Genomic DNA, 21,723 nt, shown 5'->3' on the forward strand with positions numbered 1-21,723 from the left:
GGAATTTCCATTGACGCCAATGAAAATGAAACGAGTCGCATTTCACAGAAAATCAATTCAATTGGTTCGACACGCCGCATACTAATAATCATAGGCGAATACTTGCGTGCTTAAAAGCTGGCGTGCACTTGGTTGCGTGTGTGTTCGAGGGTAGGTTGGGTTGTGGTCACACACACACACACGCGGAATGACAAAATGACACTACATTAAGCGGAATGCCAGCGAAATGACAGGTTGAAGGCTTAAATCGATTTTTGCTCATTATAATGCGCCCTCGCACTTTCGCACACAAACACACACGCGAGTATAACTATAATCCAACGCAAGCTTTGCATTTGCAGGCACTAACAACTATCTATTATGGCAAAGAAACTCATGCGCCATTTCACTTTCTTTCCTTGCATGCAGAGGGCTTGTTGTATATGTATGCGTGTTTTTGTATTTGTGTGCGTGCTTTTGTTAATTTATATACTTTCTTAGAGCAATGACGACAATTCGTCTGGAAAATGTCAATCGCCAGATAACGACGAACGTCTGGGCGAATGGGTGAATGGGCGAATAGGTAATGCTAGGAATTAGGTCACCATTACTGCGTAGAATGGCCGTTAAGGCAAATAGACATACATATATTTGTATTTATATATATATAGATATATTGTTCTTATACAAGAATACTGAACAAATGGTATGGGTTTGCTTGAACAACTATTTCGTGGAGGTTTGTGATTTTGTGATCAACTTCAACATTTTGAAAAATATTCGTACAACCTCTCAATATAATGGAATCGAAAGTAATTGTGTTTAACTTGTATTTTGTTTGATAAAATATTTTATTATAAGGTGTATTTTGGTATTACCTTGTGATACGCCTAAATGTAGGCCACATGAAGGCGAAAAATATTTAAACAAGTTACTGCCACCCTCTTCTGCTATGTACAATCTAACTTGTATAGACAAATGCTGACTCTGGGATGCATCTTGAAAACGGGAATTGAAAGATATTATATATGTCTTTCGGTAATGAAAATATAGTACACAGTTTCTGGCTCTGACAAAAGTTGAAAATTCGGTAATATATTTGTATTCTACTCTACTCTAATATATTTGTATTCTACTCAAAACTTACTGTATTAAAAATGAAAAGCTCTTTGCTGCACTCAATATTTACGAAGAAAGTTAATAAGTAAACATCTTTGTTATAATTTTTTTGTATCTTCAAAAAATTCGAAACATCTTATCTTTTCTTGTTTAAAAAAACGCATTGGTCTTATATAAACACACACTTGTGTCCGCAAATATTTACAAAAATCTGGAATTATTGAAAATCACTTAAATGAAAGAACAATGGATTCGCTGCATGTACGTCAATGGCTTCAATCTCCATTGACTCGCGATCCACTTAAATTTTCGATATCTGTTCCTTATCTCATTATCCCTTTCAATTTTATTTGCCAAAATCAAAGAAAGCAATAAATTTCTGCATGAGTAAAGTCAAAAATATGAAAAAAAACTGAAATAACAAGGTCAATGAAAAGACGTGGCTGTAACCGACACGGACTCCACTGTTGACTCTTCGAATGGATAAACAAATAAAATGGGACAGACTGCGTCATTTGCAAGAATACACTTCAATTCTCCAGCTTTCAGCTTGCTTATTCGCATTCAATCGCCACTCACATGTATTGTACTTGATTTCATCTCGTGCCTTTATGCACCATACACAAAGCGAGCATGTGCGTGTGTGTGCGTGTCTATGGCTCTTCAGCTGCTCAGCAGCCGCGAATTTGTGTGTGTACTTTGCTGCTTGTCGTTTGTCGGCCATTTGCCTTTCTTTTCGGCTGCTTGTTTCCATAACTTTACATTTATTAATATTTTCTGACAATAAAAGACGCGATCGGCAGCTGCTGAGCGCACATGTGTGTATGTGTTGTGTGCATAAATGCCAGTTCATTGAATGAACTCTTAGAGCATAAATTCAAACTAAAAATAAAAAAGAAATAAAAGTGGGAAGAATATAAAAGCTGCTACAACGCACGGTGGGTAGGATGAGTGAGTGAATTGCTCTGAGACTTCTGAAATTTGTAATAGATATTTTCTAATACACCAGTTTAACTATTTGGACTGAAAAATAGTATTAATTTATTTAATTTAGTCCTTTCAATCATATTTCAATGATCATTGAGTATCATCCTAAATGTAGGCAACGTTTTGAATTTGGAATGCAAATAAAGTGTAGAAAACTATAGTCTACAATTGGGAGCATCACTTATGGCAACACACAAAAATATACATATAAGGAGCAAACCTAGTGCGGAAATCAGACTTATTTTTGTATTGGAATATAATTTTTTTAAATTTAATTTTATAATGTTTATGATATTTAATATGAAAAGTTCTTAAATTTATTTTTAAAGCTTATAAAATAGAGGCAAGTGTTGTTTTGAAAAAAATAAAAATAATTATTTTATTTAAAAAAAAAATTAATTTAAAAATTAAAAAAATTTAAAAAATAATTTTATTTAAAAAAATTATTTTATTATTTTTATTTGTTTTTAAGGACTTGAATCTTTTTAAATTTAATATTATAAATTTTTTGATTTACTTTTAAAACTTATAAACTAGACGAAATATTGTTTTGAAATAATTTTTTTATTTTAATTTTTTTTTTTATTATTGCTTATTTTTTAATTATTTAATTTTTTTTATTCTAATATTATAATGTTTGTAAAATAGAAGCAAATATCATTTTGGAAAATTTATACATTTTTATTTCTTTATCAACCCACTATCCCACTGTGCACCAGCTGAGAGTGCAAATAGACATGTTGTTGGTTGACAGACTGACGAATTGGCGCCATGACTGTTTGCCCGCCGGTCACAAGCAACCGCAGTCGCCGCCGCTACTTTGCTATGCTTTCGGATGGATTGTGGTGGCAATAGCGGCTGCTGCGTCTATTTTTACTTACCGCGTGCTCGGCTGCAAGTAAACACAGACACATACACACAAGTGGCCGCATAAATATCAAACACATGTGAAGCTGTTACAGTCGCAAATGCAGCTGCAGTGCACAGCCTGTGCCAATGTTGTTGTAAACATTTTTCGGCCATCGTGTTGCGGCAGTTGTTGTTGCTACTTGCTGCTCTTTTCGTTATTTTTTTTTGTTATTTTAGGGAATAACAATTCGATGACTAAATTAGCTTGTTTGGTGTGCGTGCGCGATTTATGATTCACATTAATTAATATTAATGCCAAGGGTGTGACTTTAATGAGAGGCAAGTGTTGTCAGCAGCAAATGTTGGATGAAAAGTAATAAATATTTGTAGCCCAATTTAAAGTGAAAGCATTGCTTGTTTTAATAGCTTGAAGTGAAAGAAATTCCTAAGTGAAACTCAACATGCCTGGAAGCGGTGTTTCAACAGTGCAACAGCAAAATATTCAAAACTTTTTGTTTTCGGCAGCTCAAGTGTTTTACGCTTAATGTCATCTCATGTAATTATGAAAACATTATAAATAAATTGTGACAACTTTACCGGAAAAAATATGTCAAAATAGTTAATTAGTTGCTGGCCATGAGCGCGCCTCCGTTGTACACACATACCTGCAGTGTCAGGCGCTTAAGGAATGCCTCCCTTAAGTGCTCGAAATTTATGACTCCCAGTTGTCACGCATCTCAGCAAAAACGGTAATTATTTATGCATTTTCGCTGCGCCCTCTACTAGCCTCTTTAGCGGCAGCGCAATGCACTTTTCCTAATTGAATTAGGCAACGGCGCCCCAAATGTGCAAATGACTTCATGCAAGTGCAATATTTCCCATAATTTAACTTGCACTAATGTGGTCATGCGTTGCAAAGTGGTACATTTTTATTACTCTCGTTATGGTCATATTTCTGCTGCAATATAGCTTTGCATTAGTGAATTCTCAGTACTGAACACTGAAGTTGGAATGCAAAGGAAATGTAAAGTATTATGAATTCATGTAAAAAAATATAAATATAATAAATTTTAATCAAAATGAGCAAGCATTTGCTATAAATTAGGTAATATTCGATAAGAAATAATTTTTATGAAATATAAAATTTTATAAACATTGAATCTTAACTAACCAAAAATCTTAAAATTTTCTCTGCTTTCATAAATAATTTTTAGCTTTTTGAGCTTAAAATATGGTTGTAGGCCTAGCAAATATAAGTTTTTCAGTACAATTTTTGATTAGTAATTTGTTTTTATTGTAGTGGCAGAAAATAAACTTTGTGTCTTTATATGTGTTCCTATTCCAAAAACGAATGATTTTATTTTAAAGCTCTTCAGCAATTTTAACATTTTATTAAAACAACTTTTTTTACTGACCGTACTTTTCCTACTATTATCGGAAGTAAACGGAATGCTCTGAAAACGGCGTTTCATTGCTATAAAGACACTCATACCGATTAGTTCCAATTAGAGTTAAAAATCGGAGAATGCCGTGCATGGTGAGGGTTTAACCAATCGCGCCATTGCTCGGACTTTAGGAAGGTCGGTAACAGTGGTGTATAATTACCGGAATAACAAAAAAAATTATGGCCAAAGAAATATATTCTGGTCGAAAAAAATTATTAATACGCCACAGGAAAGAGAAATTTGTCGAGAGTTATCAAATAAAACGACGTCAATACGGAAAGTGAAAAAAGAGAACCAAATTTCAGCATCTGTTTCAACAATTTGGCGGGCGCTGAAACGAAATCCTAACATTGTACGTGAGAAAATGCAGAAAGCACCCCTCTTGAAACTACACCGTAAAATCTCTCGTCTAAGTTTTGTCCAAAATCACATGAATAAAGACTGGCATCAGATAAAATTAAGAAATATAAAATTTTGAATAATACAGTTGGGGCAAATATAGGTATAGGTGATTTTTTTCCGATGAGAAAAAGTTCAACCCTGCTGCTCTGGACGGCTTTTTGGGATACTGGAGAGATTTACGAAATGAGCCACTATATTTTTCTTAGCGCAATTTCGGCGGAGACTCACTTATAGTATGGGATGTAGTTTCAAATTTTGGGACAGTAGCGTTGGCATTCCTCTCTTTCCGAACCGGAAGTATTAGAAGCAAATCTGCTACCCTACATACACAGTCATTCGCAAAAATCATACTATTTTCAACAAGACAAGGCAAGAACTCATACGAGCATGTCCACGAAAACGTGGCCTCAACGTAAAAATATCGAACTTTTGTGGTGGCCACCTTTTTCTCCTCTGGTACGTCCTTTTGAGAACATCTGAGGATGGCTGGTAAGAAAAGGTTAATACGATTTCTGAGCTGAAAACAGCTTTTTTAGATACATGGGCCTTTTTAGCCCCAAAAATGCTTTCTCATTGCACCAACTCAATGCCAAATCGAATATTCGCACTTATTAATAATTCCATTATACATCCTATAAATTATTAGGAAACAAGATAAATTTATTTCTTACCTTTTTTCGTGGTGCAAAGGCTGCCTTATTCCGAGTCAATTAAAACCAGTTCCACCCTCGACTGGTTAAATTTTGAGCGAATGTGTTAGTTATCTGCAGGTTAGTAAACTTCGTGATAGTCAACGAGGTTTATGAGATTTCTACCATAGAATATTTAAATTTAATTTTTTCAAAACTTTTTCTGCTTTTTAAGAATTAAATACTATATACATATCTGAAATATAGTACAAAAATTATTCTTTAAATATTTATTATGCTGCTTTACGTTTAACAGGGGGTCGAAATTACTCGGAATTTGAATAAAGATTTTTAGGTTACATAAAGGGCTTTACTTTAATTACGGCACAGCTTTTTTTAAACGTTCTAAATATTATTCTCCAAGAATTCAATGTTTCAGCACAAGTACTGCCAGAGTATTTCTAAAAGTCTCTTAACTATACAATAGTAAAAACTTCTCGGCAGCAAAGGTGCTTGATATTTTTTTTTCAGATTATTCGCGTCTAATCAATAATTATGAGCGCTAAGCGGTTTCAGCATTTCAATAATAAACAATAAGTAATTTGCATCATCTAATGTATACAGAGAACATTTCACTAATTGACTCAATCAAGCTAAATGGACGCTAACAAAAGTGACTTCAAAAGTGCTAAAATAATAAGCAAAATGCTTGCAATTCAAAGCGATTTCCTATTAATACTATGAACCAATCTTCACTTTCACTCTTCTGGCCTTGGCTTTGTACTTATTCCCGCGCATTCTTCGTTAACTCCACAAAACATCAATTACCATAATTCTTGTTGGCTAATATTTATCTCTGCCACTTATCATTCATAGCATTCTTATGCATTTTTCCATGTTCATTAGCCATTTGTTTATTCAAATAATACGCGTGAGCACGAACAGCCACATCTACAAGCATATATATAGAAACATACACACACATAGTTGAAGGAAATAGTACATGGCTGTTTACAGGGTAAATAGTTGTGCCATAAAGACAGTTGTAGGAAGTTGACATTGCGTGTCACTTGAACATTTCCATTAAATAAACAAAATGTCTAAATGTTGTACGGCATGAAGAATAAGAAAGTAAGTACAGCTGGTCCCAGGATAATAATAGAGTTGGAAAAGTTGGAGTTGGAAAATAATGTTTGAAGTTACTTGAGTAGTGGTGCACTATGGGCGATGACGTCGCAAAGGCATTTATGGAGTTTGATAGCTTGAGAAGTTAGTGTATATGAAAACACGTGGACCTATGGTGACGCGTGTTGGCTGTAGAAAAGTTATCCATTAATTGTTATACCCCTTGGCAGGATCATGTAAAGTGAAAAAATACGTTTTTGAGTTAAAACCTTGACTTATAATTTGGACGACGGAAAAAAACTGTAAATTGGATTTTTGGCAGACATTTTTACTAAAAAATTAAAAATCAGTGAAAATTTCGCGATTTTTTTTCAAATAGCTGTAAATGAAAATAAATCCTTCGTCCAAGTCTTCAAGAATCGTATCTCAAGGACCTGTTTTATATTTTATAAAGATCGGTTGCGTAGTTTCTGAGAAATCTTGCAAACGACTTCAAAAACACAGTTTCGAAAAAAACGGATCTACTTAAAAACTTAGAACAATATTTTGGCGGTGTCGTAGAATTTAATAAGACAATAAAAAAATCGATTTTTGGAAACAATTTTCACTAAAAAATAGTAATTTTGAATTCACAGAAAAATTAATTTAAAAATGCCCACAAAATTTACCGTAAATTCTCATTTATGTCTCATTGGCATGTAAGATTCCCATTTGCGCAAAAGCTCTGCGTTACCCTGCGTGCATTGCTTCTTCGAACAACCACTCAAATAGCTCGCTACCTGTTTACCATTCAGCCAACAAGGAGTGACGTGTTGAAAAATATAATGACGCTAGAGTCTTACGACAAGCGCTAGCATACTTGTGAGGCCCGCGACGGCGTACACCGCTGCCACCAACAACGGAGCAGAGGCGCGACAGTTTTTCGCGAAAGTCGACGCCTCGACACTCTTACGGTGACAATTTTTCACTTCAGTTGCGAAGAGTGAGTGATGGCGAGCGTTCCGTGCGACGGGATAAACGATTTTCAACTCGTTACACAAGTGCAGTAAATCTCATAAGAGTGAAATTCAAGTTCACAGTGGAAGAATTGTGTACCTCCAACGAAGCAAGTGTTTTAGTTTCACAAAAAATATTGAGAAAAAAATTAAAAAATTGTGCAATATAATAAAAAAAATAATTTTCTTAAAAATATTTAATCGAAATTTCGTTTCGTAAATTTTTTCGCAGCTGTTGCCAGCGACAACAACACGAAGCACATCGTGCACATTTATCTATATATTGAGTAATCAAAGTGAAAATTCAAAAAAATAAAAGCGAAAAAAATTGTTGTTTGTGTCCAAGTGGGCGCGCGCACAACAACTCACGGCGGCAAAGTGTATTCAAGTATCGTCGCCTATGTTGTTAGTGTGCTGTTATTTTGGTCGCGCTGCATGACGTATTGAGGCACGCTACGGTTGGGCGCTCGCCCGAACACAACATCTTCGTTGCTTCCTAGTTGCGCGCGCGTTTCTAGCGGGTCTTCAGAATTTCGGCCAAAAATCTTTGTATTGCTCTTCTGGTCACTGTTCTCGGGTTGTTGCTGTTGTTGTCACCAGCGAAACGCGCAGTGACAGTCGAAAATGTGTTTAATTTGCGCGCCTCATAGCAAACTCAGCGCAATAATAAATTCATTTTGTTGTAATTGTTGTAATACTTAGCCAAGAGAAGACAACTTAGAAGACAACTAAAATTTTGCAAACGAAAAAACAACACGAAGATATTTTTTTCGGTTTTTTCTCGTTTAAAATATTCGTTATGCGTTCATTGGCACAAAAATACGATGAAGGAAGCTGAGCGTGGCAAAAAAGTACGAGCACAACGCGTGAGAATGTGATAAAGTGAAGCGCAAACAAGAAGAAATAATCGAAAATTAGAAAATTCACCAAAGTGCGCTGTTTGTTGTGTGACATAATGTGACTGCGAAGCGTTGTGCAAGTGTTGTCAACCTCAGCGGCACCACAGCTGACGAGCGCGTGCAAGTGTGTGTGCGTGTAGATATGTGTGTGTGAGTTAGTGCATCACTTCATAATGTGCAAACATCATAAAATAAAATGCTAAACAGCGCAGCATTCAAAATGGTGGATAAAAATTAAAATAATAATTGAAAAAATAATTTAGATTGCAAACAAATTAAAAGAGAAGCGCGAGCTGCCAATAAATACGCGCTGAAAATCACTTGTATTTGGTGAGAGTGCAAATTTTGGCGTAGCGTTCGTATCAAAAAATGTAAAACAGTGTTTTTATTGTGTACAAAAAAAATATTTCAGTTATGGAAGATTTCGCTTTTGCGCTCAACCAAAGTGTCAGCGCGAACGTCATGAGCAATGTAAGCGTAATGCACCAATAAAATTTTTATTTGTTTTTATCGCTTTCATGTTGTAGTTAATCTAAAAAACAGTTATTAAGTGCTATTGGGAGTTGAAACTAACAAATCTGCTAACAAAGACACTCTTCAAATTTTTTCTCATCTGCCTGAAATATTGATATTGTTAACGGCTTTTATGAACAATTAATTCTTTTAAAATACTGTTAAAGGATGGTAGAGGCGGTATTTTATTCCCTATCACTTTTTCTAACAAACATCCATATTTCTTAATTGGCGGAGACTGTTTTTCGATACCAAAGCTCGGCGAATGACACACACGGAATAAAATAGGAGTCATTAAAAACGGAAAAAATTAAAAAAAAATTATAGCTTGAAACCCATTGGAAAAGGAAGATACATAAAATAACAAGCACTAAAGCAAACATTATTTACGGGAAAACAAAGGGGAGCAGTGAAGTTGAATTTCTAAGTGTCATAAACGGTTTAACTCCATTTCCGGCAAAACTACCAGTTCTAAAGAAGAAATTTTTATGGCAATGTTGTAGACAATGGAAAAATCAACTAATTTTGCATTGACGTCTCTATCATACGAGGGCTGCTATATATATTTCTGGCCTAATAATGAAAATAGGAATATTTATCAACGAAAATGGTTTTATTGTTTTTCAAAATATTCTCCATCAATATTTATACACTTTTGCATGCGCTCAAACCAATTTTCGAAGCACTTGTTCCACTCCGATTGAGACACCTCCAAAACAAGGTTTTTGAATGCTTCAACAGCATCTTCTGGCGACGAAAATCGTTGACCACGCATTATTTTCTTTATGTGTGGGAATAAAAAGAAGTAATTGGGTGCCAAATCAGGGCTGTACGGCGGATGACCCATCAATTCGACGTTTTGGCCGGTCAAAAAGGCGCTGGTTTGAGCCGATGTGTGAGAGCTCGCGTTGTCATGGTGCAGCACAATGATTCGTCTTCTCTTGTTCGTTTTTCGAATTTCTCCGAAGACTTCAGGCAAACAAATGGTGGCGTACCACTCAGAATTGACCGTCCTACGTTGCTCAAGCGGAACAGCCGCCACATGACCAGTTTTGCCGAAGAAACAGGCGACCATTTGCTTCGAAGTGCTTCTTCCACGAACAACTTTCGTTGTATTTGGCTCGTCTTGGAAGACCCACACGGTCGATTGCTGTTTTGTTTCGGGCTCATACGCATAGATCCATGATTCGTCACCTGTGCCGATCTTATAAACGTCTTTTGAAGCACCGCGATCGTATTTTTTCAGCATTTCTTTACCCCAATCCACACGAGCCTTTTTTTGAGCGATTGTCAAATTATGCGGGATCCAACGAGAACAAACCTTTTTTACGGCCAGGTGTTCATGCAATATCGAATGTATGCTGGTGGGAGAAATGCATAGGCATGCCTCTATCTGAAGGTATGTTACATGACGGTCTTGCATTATCAGTTCACGTACGGCATCGATGTTTTCTGGCACAACGGCTGTTTTTGGACGACCTTCACGGAATTCGTCTTTGAGCGAGCGTCGGTCACGATCAAATTCGTTGTACCAGTTTTTCACAGTGCTATAGGATGGTGCTTCATAACCTAAAAATGTATGAGTTTTTTATTTTTGTCTTGTTCAAAATTTTTTCTTTCACGAAATTTTGGTGTAAACTTTTTCTTATTCTTTTTCTCCATTGGCGTAGGCACTGTTTACGCGGTTGTGGCCGAGTTTACAACAGTGCGCCAGTCGTTCTTCCTTTTCGCGATTTTCTTGCCAATTACAGATTACAAGTGTAACCAGGTTCTTCTCTACCTGGTCTTTCCAATGTAGTGGAGATCTTCCCCTTCTTCTGCTTCTCCCCATCGGGTAATGCTTAAATAATCTCAGAGTTGGAGTATTTTCGTTCATTCGGACAAGATGTCCTAGACATCGTAGGCGCTGCCTCTTAATTCGCTGAACTATGTGAGTATTGTTGCTCATCGTTCCATCGAAAGCGGTATTCGCCGTGGTTAATGTGCAAAGGAGCATAAATTTTCCGCAGAACCTTTCTCTTGAAAACTCGTAACGTCGATTAATCAGATGTTGTCATCGTTCAAGCCTATGCACTAGTGTTGGGAACTATCGAGTGATTTCAACTATCGATTGTTAATGACTGAATGATTTTGACTATCGAATGAATTTTTTCGTTCATTCATTCATTCATTTATTTAATCAAATTCAATAACTAAGCAAAGGCGTGCTCTTCAAACAACAAAAAAGTACTGGAATTTTATTCATTTTTAATTAAACCAATACAAAGGTTTAATTTAATTCAATATTTTAATAAAACATAAAAATAGTAAAGCACAGAAAAGATATTCAATATCATATAAAATAAATATAAATATAAATATAAATATCAGAAGAACGCAAAAAAATATTAATTATATATTAAAATTGCTATTTAAAAACATTATTTGATCTAGCTTTTCACCTTTAAGTCTATTTCTTCTATCATTTATTATTTGCCCAGCTTTAGAAAAAACCCTTTCGGAAGGAACTGAAGTAGCAGGTATACATAAATATTTGTTGGAAAGCTCGTAGAGTTCTGGAAAAGTTGCCTTTTTGCTGTCCCAATAGTTTAACGGGTTTTAATGTCTCTCAACGAAATCTTGTCTAAGATATTGTTCCAACGAAATATGTGCATTAACACTAGGGGCGTTGTGACAAATATAGGGTGATTTTTTAAGAGCTTGATAACTTTTTTAAAAAAAAAAACGCATAAAATTTGCAAAATCTCATCGGTTCTTTATTTGAAACGTTAGATTGGTTCATGACATTTACTTTTTGAAGATAATTTCATTTAAATGTTGACCGCGGCTGCGTCTTAGGTGGTCCATTCGGAAAGTCCAATTTTGGGCAACTTTTTCGAGCATTTCGGCCGGAATAGCCCGAATTTCTTCGGAAATGTTGTCTTCCAAAGCTGGAATAGTTGCTGGCTTATTTCTGTAGACTTTAGACTTGACGTAGCCCCACAAAAAATAGTCTAAAGGCGTTAAATCGCATGATCTTGGTGGCCAACTTACGGGTCCATTTCTTGAGATGAATTGTTGTCCGAAGTTTTCCCTCAAAATGGCCATAGAATCGCGAGCTGTGTGGCATGTAGCGCCATCTTGTTGAAACCACATGTCAACCAAGTTCAGTTCTTCCATTTTTGGCAACAAAAAGTTTGTTAGCATCGAACGATAGCGATCGCCATTCACCGTAACGTTGCGTCCAACAGCATCTTTGAAAAAATACGGTCCAATGATTCCACCAGCGTACAAACCACACCAAACAGTGCATTTTTCGGGATGCATGGGCAGTTCTTGAACGGCTTCTGGTTGCTCTTCACCTCAAATGCGGCAATTTTGCTTATTTACGTAGCCATTCAACCAGAAATGAGCCTCATCGCTGAACAAAATTTGTCGATAAACACATTTCGAACCGAACACTGATTTTGGTAATAAAATTCAATGATTTGCAAGCGTTGCTCGTTAGTAAGTCTATTCATGATGAAATGTCAAAGCATACTGAGCATCTTTCTCTTTGACACCATGTCTGAAATCCCACGTGATCTGTCAAATACTAATGCATGAAAATCCTAACCTCAAAAAAATCACCCGTTAGTTTTTGCTTCCGCTACTTTTTGGTCAAGTAGAGTCCAAAGAGAAAATTTACTTTTATCCGCGGGTAATTCTATGACTGGGGCTGTAGCAGTCCTTTGGTTCCGCTCTATGAATGCTGATACCTCTTCTCCCAACCATTTTTGAGCATTACTAGAGTTACTTTCATTTCCAAAGGCAATCTTTTTAAACCGTGGGTCTAAGAAGGTCGATTTGGCACACATCTTGTCAGACTCTAGTTGGCCAAGTCATCTCGAAATTACTTCCAACAAACTACTTTTCAAGCATTCTCCCTCCGTAGTTTTCATTTGCTGGGATCTTATTGCATATTGCAGTCCTCTGACTATAGGCACCACTAGTGACATCGTTGGGGAGTTTTGTGCTGAAAGTTCTATTGTCATATGCTCTATCGGCTTCAATACAGTGATGGCATCACGTAACCTTTCCCATTTTGATGCATTCAGAAAGTTCGGTGCACTAGGTAAGGAAGTTAGTACAGCAGAGAGCGGTTCTTTTATCAAGCATATACGTTCCATCATTATAAGGCCAGAGTTTCATCTAGTAGCAACGTCTTGCTTCATCTTAAGTTCAGCTACTCCCATTTGCTTTTGCATATTTTTTAGTTTTTCTGCTGCTTGAGAGCTATGATGGAAATATGTTACTATAGCTCTGCATTTCGTTATAAGCTCTAAAATCTGAGGAACAGTCTTTATCGCATCCACAACGCATAAATTTAGGGTGTGAGCGACACATGGGTGGTGGTGTTTTTGCAGTATATCCCTTATCGCTTTTTTAATATTTGCACCGTTATCACTCACTATCGTCACTATTTTGTTAAAAATTGACCACTCGTCAAGAATGCTTTTTAATTCTGTGGCTATATTTTGAGCAGTATGTGAGCCGAACACTTCTTTAGTTGCCAGGACTGCTGAGTTCATTTTGCTTTCCCAAATGAAATGACTAGTTACAGTTAAAAAAGACTTCTGGCTGTCAGTAGTCCACATATCTGTCGTTATAGAAAGGTGTGAAATATTTTGCAAAATGGCATGAAGCTTTTTCCGTGTCTCGTTATATTTTGAAGGCAACATTGTGTTGGAAAGAAGTTTTCTGTTTGGGATTGAATACAAAGGCTGAAGCTTTTTTGTATATTCTCGAAATCCTTCATTTTGCATATGGTTGCATATCTCTTGTAACCATTTTAATAAGAGACTCATCTATACTTCTCTTTTCAGTTTCCGAAAGCTCAGATCGCGTGCTTGTAACAAATAATTTTGTTTGCATTACCCTTCTTTTTAATGGTCCACCACCTGAAATATTTCTACTGGGTATTGTTGAAGAACTTGTAGTTTCTACGTTCACAGGAGGTACCAAAGAAGCACTACTTATCTCACTTTCAATAGTTTCCACTGTTAAGTTCACATCTCTTTGCGTTGAAGAACAGCTTGGCATATCTAAGTCACTTACAGCAGGTGCTCGTTCGACTATCGCCGAAGAAGTCTCCCCCACACTATGTGATGATGGATGCCTTCGTCGTAGGTGATCATTCATATTTGATGTGTTACCAGCAAACTTTAAATTTTTTTTACAAAAATTGCAGTTGACGTTATTACCATTCTTAGTAAAAAACTCCCACACGGCTGATCTCTTTAATCCAGGGCGCATTTTTGTTTTATCTAATTATGTATAAAAACATTTTCAGCATTTTCTTTACAAAATACATAAATACATTTTATATTACCACAGAAAACACTGCAATTAAAAATCTAAAACCAATATTTATATAAGTTGCGACCCAATTCAAATGTTTTACTATTGATGCTGCAAATAATACCGACAGTTAAAACGGTTAAGTGAATGTATACATAGCTACAATTTCGAATCGCAATACATAACCAAGTTGCCAACCTGCTTAATTCAAAGCCATTGGATTTTTTCAAACCGACTAGAAACTGTCATTTAATCTTGCCAAATACCGATGACCATATGAATCTACTTTAGTCATCTTATTAATTTGGCGATGCCTCCTACATTATCGCTTTGTAAGTCTATATTTATTATTATTAATACTTTTCACTTAAATCTATTTTAAGCATCTATTAACTTCTACCACTCATACATGCATTCAATTTAATTTCCATTATCACACATAAATCATTCAACATAATTTTGAAATACACACAATTTCAGCATTATTCGTACATTTGCTGAATATAATACCATTTACTTGAAATGGAATAAATGAATTCGTACAAAAAATCTTTGCTAGATATCTACTTGCATAAAATCATTCATTCGAAAAATCATTCAATAGCGCAAAAATACTAATGAATGAAAAAATAGTAATAAACGAAAAATTACTATCGAACAAAATATTCGTTTTGAACGAAAAATTGGTATGAACGAAAAAATTCGAATGAACGAAAAAATAGTAATGAGTGATTTCTTGAAAACTATCGAATGAATGAAAATTGCTGAACTATCGAATAACTTGATTGTTTTTATTCGATAGTCCCCAACACTACTATGCACCATATAGCAAGAGTTAGATTTCGAGGCTGACATTTTTGTTGGTGTTCAAGATATACCAAATTATCTACGTTTTCGAAGTTATGACTGTCAACAATGACAGAACAGTGGGAGCCAAGTCGGGAATGCTTTCGTCCTGCCATATTTTGCAAAGAAGTTGGTGAATGCTCCATAGCAGTTCTTCGCCGCTGCATTTGAATAGCTCGACCGGCAATCCATCGGCCGCCGCCGCTTTGTGTTTCTTCAGACGGGTAATTGCTATTTGAACTTATTTATGGTCGGTTAATGGAACGTCTGCTCCATCGATTAGGGAATCTGGTTCACCAACTCCTGATGTTTTGCTTTCACCACCATTCAGCAGGTAGAAGAAGTGTTTCCTCCACAATTTCAGTATTATCTGATCACTAGATCACCCAGAGGGATTCTACAAAAGTATGCTCCCGTCTTGAAATCTTCTGTTAGTCGCCATATCTTTTCCTAGAATTTTTGATCATTAGCCCTGTCAGCTAGCTGTGATAAGAGTTTAGCAATTCTTTAAATAAAATATAAAGCTTCCGCATATGTAAATTAGAAAATGTATTCACTTCGCTTTGAAATACTTACATTTTACTAGTTCACTAAAACCACTTCGCCCATTTTTCACATCTAAGAATTCATGTGTCTCTGAATTGAGCAATCGAAGCATCAATATCACTATGATATGCCTTCATCAGCTTGTTATGCATTTATGTGCTTGTCTCTTTATTCCCACTTGTGCATATGCAAGAATTAATGGCATTGAAAACAGTCATTAAATACTAAAAATGTTGGCTGTAAATTGGCAGTGAACCAGTGCGTATGAGTAACACTAACCCACAATGTATAAATAAGTACGTGTGTGCGTATATGCATGTAGTTGGGTGTGTGCAGCGTAGTTGCTGAAATTGATTTTTGATTGAGAGTAAAATTTTGCCAACACACCGTTTCCTAAATAAATTCATTCTCAACTGTGTAAATAGTTTCATTAATATGCATACTTTTCATTGCTTTCCTCTTCCGATTTTATTTATTTTCCGTTTAGTTTATATCTTTATTTTGTTTATGGCTAATTTATAGCATATTAAGTCACGAAACTTTTGCATTATTTTTGTTTGCAATGTTGTTATACTGTATACAATTTTAAGTACTTCTTGGAAGTAATTTTATTGAAACATCTGAAGTACAATACATACGTGGCATCAAAAAAAATCAAAGAAGAGTAATTTGTTATTTATATTTTTTTGGAAATTTTGTTACCTTATAAGCATATGTCTGCAAGAGAAAATGTGATTAAAGCAAATATATATGTATGTCTACGTACTTATATGAGATAATAAGGAACGTTTATGATCGAGCTGGAATATAGAGAATTTCTTCACATGTTAAAAAAAATTTATGGAAAAACTAATATATAAAATATTATTTCAATAAATTTGTTGAATTGATTGCCAATCATTCTAATCAAGCGGATTCCTCAATTTGAGAATTCATCAGCAATAAGAACAGTGATCTCCCTATATTTAATCCCAAGACTAACTACACTGTGACAAGAAATTTCCCACTAGACATAATACATACATTTATGCTAACGATTTTTCCAGTCCTCGAAACACTTTTCGGGATTATCTTCAGCGAATTTTGGTTTCTCTCTTCGATTAACTGAAAACGGGTTCCACTGAGCGGCAATTTCAGTTTAGAGAACAAGAAAAAACACACGGAGCCAAACCTGGTGAATACGGTGGTTGATATACGGATTGATGCTCGCTTTTTTTTTTAACGCATTATCAGCGTTCAAAATCCATCACTTGTTTTTCCAGAGTTATTACTGTTTTCAACGGATTTTCCTGCTAATGCCAAAATACGCTCAAATAGAACTCCTTATTGACTTTTTGTTCCCCGGAACAAATTAATTATGCACCCAACCAGGAATAACAATAAAAAAAAAGCATCACCTTGATTTTTGAGCGGCTTTGACGTGCCATCTCTCTAATATTTGCCGGACGACTTTGAAATACCATATCTTTCACCTTTTAATATTTTAGTCAGTTGAAGAGGTTAGAGGTCGTCCAGAACGAGGCATGTCTTCAACGATCATTCGATCGCCTTTGAAGGCTTTGTATCATAGCATTCCGGGTGCTTTCTTGTCAAAATATATACTACGGTGAAATTGAAAGCTGAATTATTAATTTATACTTCGCGTGTTTTTCGAATCGGTACATTTTTTTCTGTAAGTTAGTTAGTGTTAGTGACATCGAGCAGCTTTATGCTAAAGGGTTCTGATCCGAAAATTTTTTCAGAGATTACGGCTTTTCTTTGGACAGTAATCGATATATATATCATAGTACGAGGTGTGTTCAAAAAGTATCGCGAATCGTAACTGACAGTTTTCTTCGATTGCAGGGGCTTGGTGCATCATGAGTTCTTGCAACAGGGAAGAACGGTCAATAAGGAATATTACCTACAAGTTATGCGCAATTTGCACGAAGCAATCCGCCAGAAACGCCCGGATTTGTGGAAGAACAAAAATTGGCTTTTGCACCACGATAACGCCCCTGCTCACACATCGTTGCTTGTGCGCGACTTTTTGGCCAAAAACAACACACAAATGATGCCGCAGCCACCGTATTCCCCAGATCTGGCCCCCTGTGACTTTTTCTTGTTCCCTAAACTGAAGAGGCCCATGAGAGGACGACGTTACGCTTCTCTTGACGAGATAAAGACGGCATCGAAGGAGGAGCTGAAGAAGATAAAAAAAAAAATGATTTTTTGAAGTGCTTCGAAGATTGGAAAAACCGTTGGCACAAGTGTATAATATCTCATGAGGATTACTTTGAAGGGGACAAAATAGACATTCATGAATAAATAAATGATTTTTGGAAAAAAAAAACAAAAATTCGCGATACTTTTTGAACACACCTCATATATAGTTAAGCAACTTAAGGAAGCATAACTTAAAATCGTTTGAAATTTCATGTAATAAGCTTCCTAGTTATACCAGTTTGCTATTATTTAATATAGCATCAAAAAATTTCCAGTTCTAGCTTCCGCTTGCCTAAACAACTACATTTTGATTTATATTTATGTATTTTACAGAAAATGCAGATATTTCCCTACTGAAATCACACACATTCAAACATTTACTATGCAAGAACTAGTTGGATATAAAATAATCATTTAATTGAACCACACTATTTCATTTTCATTGCTGCGATAAATTTGTGGTCAAGTCTTTATTAATACACATTTAAACATAAATGAATAGATATACATACATATGTATTATAAAAACCCACATTCATAATCTCTATGCATTTTAGTGGCTAGTAATATTGTATAATGCTTTAATAATATCGCACGTAATTTAGCTTAAAATTTTATGTGCTAATATTAATATCGAAATTAAAATTTGTTAACACTTCACACATTGCAGGGGATGTCGGGGTGTGACCAAAGCACTGTCGAATCATTGGCCGAAGATCCAACAGATTCACCATTCGCTGCCGATGAGTGTCTCAAAGTACGCAAGTACTGGTGTTTTTTGCTCTCCAGCATATTTACCTTCCTTGCTGGGCTATTTATTGTGCTACTATGGCGCGCGTTTGCGTTCATTTGCTGCCGCAAGGAGCCCGATTTGGGACCCAACGATCCCAAACAGAAGGAGCAGAAGGCGTCACGCAACAAACAAGAGTTCGAGGGTACCTTTATGACCGAAGCCAAAGACTGGGCTGGCGAGCTTATATCGGGACAAACGACAACTGGTAGAATTTTGGTGAGTAACAAGATAATTTTTGTGTTTTTGGTGTTATAAATTTATATATATTTTTAGTGTAAAAAGTAGGCGGATAGTTGAAAATTGGTTTTAAGTTCCTAATTTGAGTCAAACTTTCATATATTGACACACACTTTTGCTTATGAATAGCCACACTTACATTCAATCTCTCTGAATTACAGTGATCTTCCAACGTGCTAAGCGCGCATTCCATTGTCGTTATTAAAAGTATAATTGCAGTGTTGGCTAACAATGTTGCCTGCACTTAATTGGTCATTCTACGTTTCATTTTAAGACATTTTTCTTTTATATTGCTGCTTTTGCTTGGTGCAACGTGGCGTATGCGTGACTTTTTAATGCTCAATTTTATTTTATAACCGACCGCAAGCTGGCAAACCAAGTGAATGACCACATAATATAACGCCCACTTGGCGTACGACTCGATCTCGACATGAATCTACATAGTATGAAAACTAAATAAGTGCCCGTTGCCAGTCGCTATTGGCCACACTCGTGACGGCTGCTTTTATGAGCTGTGAATTGAAAACACCTAACTAAAGGAAAAGTGTTTGTGTGTGTGTTTGCGCCTTAAGTCGGAAATTGTGGCACTTAAACTTCCGAGTTTTGACATGCTAAACGTTGCTTTCGGGCGCACAATCAGTTTGCTTCATTGAAATTCGCCATATCAGTCTTTATACTTTCTTCACTTCGCTGTGATTTATGCAAAGCAAATGCATTAACGCCATTTTTATGATAAGCGCGCTTTTATAACTATGGAAATGGTCGTTTTTTTAAAACGGAAATAATGAATTAGCAGCACTTTTGCGCCATTAAATAGTAAAAGAAACTCTTTACTTATATTTTCAGTGCGAACATACTGCACATTCTCATGCAAACAGGGATTTCATCTAATTAATTGCCGGTTAAGATGATTGCGCATTTTATAAATTTAGAATTTAACAAAATTATTTTTTACTACGCCAACACACAACTCTTGGCGAGACGACGAGTGTTGAGCACTTGCTATATAAATGCACAAGTCGCAAATGTGCAGTGTTGTTTTTTGTAGTATAAACAATTTTCGTCTGCATGCCTGCACAACTACATGCACACCTAGGCGAGCAGCCAGTTATTAGCGCAGAGAAAAGGTCGCGTCAATGGCATTACATACTCGTGTAGGCAACAACAGCACGTACACACATACATACATATGTGTGAAGCCAAGTATATCTAATTGTACACACATACATACATATGTATGAAGCCAAGTATATCTAACTATACACACATACACACATATATATGTATGTAGCAAATAATGTATGTATATCTAAATGTGCACGACACCCCGAAGAATCAGTGCGGCTGATTGCAACGTTCCGCTGCTGTCGAAGTGCCAACATGAATTTCACATTTCTGCTTTAATTTGCATACTTGCACTCGCGCATTTTCCCCCATTGTGTTTTTTGGCTTCGCGATTTTTGTTTTTCAAACGGCTAACCCTTGAAAACTGAAATTGGACACGGTCAAGTGCACTTGTTTGTGCGGCATGCTGCATACTTGGCGCTCTTTATTACATTCATATTCGTTGTATGCATATGCGTTATATACATATGTACATAATTGTATACACATGACAAAATGTTGTGATTTAAAACTGATTCCTCAACCGCCAGTTTGTGGACAAGTGTTTGCTCTGCATTTGGGTTTCATTTCAATGTTTGTGGTTTGGAAACCTGATCGTGGTTATTGGGTTTAAAGTAACCATTCCTGCTTATATATTTCACGATAAAGTTACTAGAAATACTGGATCTCGTTTTTAAATTAAACAAGATCAACAACTACATAAATGACTAAATATTCGAATAGTCGGAAAGAATATAATACTGTTTCTGTAATACATCTTTCGATTTCTTTGTTAAAGCAAATTAATAATAAAGAAATATCAGAGGGCCACGTACGTACATACCACATATAAGCTATTGTTTAGGCTAACTGTTTAAAATTCTAATTTTTCCTTCAAAATCTATGTCGACCCCCTCAAAGCAATTCACCTTATCCTCAATAAACTTGTGTTAACATTTTTCTTTTCCAATCCTTCAAACAAATGATAAGGCCAATTTCCAGGGTACCCTTCCATGCGCGTAGCGATTCACGTTTAATGTTTTCAATTGACTCAAAGCAATTTCTCCGAAGCGGTCCTTTGAATTTGATGAATAGTCAGAAGTCTCACGGAGCTAAATCAGGCAAATACGGTGATTGCGGGACGATATTGGTTGAAAATTTGGCGAAAAACTCATGAAGTATGTGACGGTACATTACCATCCGAGGGTTAATGGCCCATTGTTCCGGCCTTTTTTTACGAATAGCTTCGCTCAAACAACGCATAATACTCAAATAGTCTTCCGAATTGACAGTTTGGCCTATCGGAAGGAATTCGGAGTGCACCACTCCTCTATAATCGAAGAGAACTATCCACATAACCTTGATTTTTGACTTGCTTTGACATAATCCTTTTTGGCTTCGCTCACCTTTTCCACGATATTCGGTCGACTGATCGTCTGCTTCCGGGTCGCGAGCATAGATCCAAGACTCATCGTCAGTAATAATGCATTTTATAACATCCTGGCAGTCTGAACGCATTGTTTTACAGACGTTAACACAATACTTTTTTTTTTAAATTGAGGGATTTTGGAACCAATCGTACTTTCACATTTATTAGGCCCAAATGATCTTTCAAAATGGTTTCACTACAACGATACCAGTAATATATCTAACTGTTCATTGTCGATTCTAAAACATTAATTTTTGTTTTATTTTATTGATGTGTTGATCATAAGTGGATGTTGATGGCCA

General features: G+C 36.0%; 1 protein-coding gene across 48 annotated transcripts in view; it reads left to right on the forward strand.

Moving 5' to 3' along the window:
- Positions 1 to 21,723, forward strand: part of LOC105227540 (calcium-activated potassium channel slowpoke) — a 160,893-nt gene that overhangs the window by 13,370 nt on the left and 125,800 nt on the right. For 47 of the 48 annotated variants that reach the window (XM_049449592.1, XM_049449610.1, XM_049449577.1 and 44 more), the window contains one exon: positions 18,529 to 18,867. In XM_049449592.1, the coding sequence (XP_049305549.1) occupies positions 18,529 to 18,867 (339 nt within the window). Of the gene's footprint in view, positions 1 to 7,497; positions 8,901 to 18,528; positions 18,868 to 21,723 lie in introns of those variants that run through there. The other variant, XM_049449579.1, reaches the window with a different exon arrangement.

The sequence above is a fragment of the Bactrocera dorsalis genome, chromosome 2, assembly GCF_023373825.1.
Source record: "Bactrocera dorsalis isolate Fly_Bdor chromosome 2, ASM2337382v1, whole genome shotgun sequence".
NCBI classification, from domain to species: Eukaryota; Metazoa; Arthropoda; class Insecta; order Diptera; family Tephritidae; genus Bactrocera; species Bactrocera dorsalis.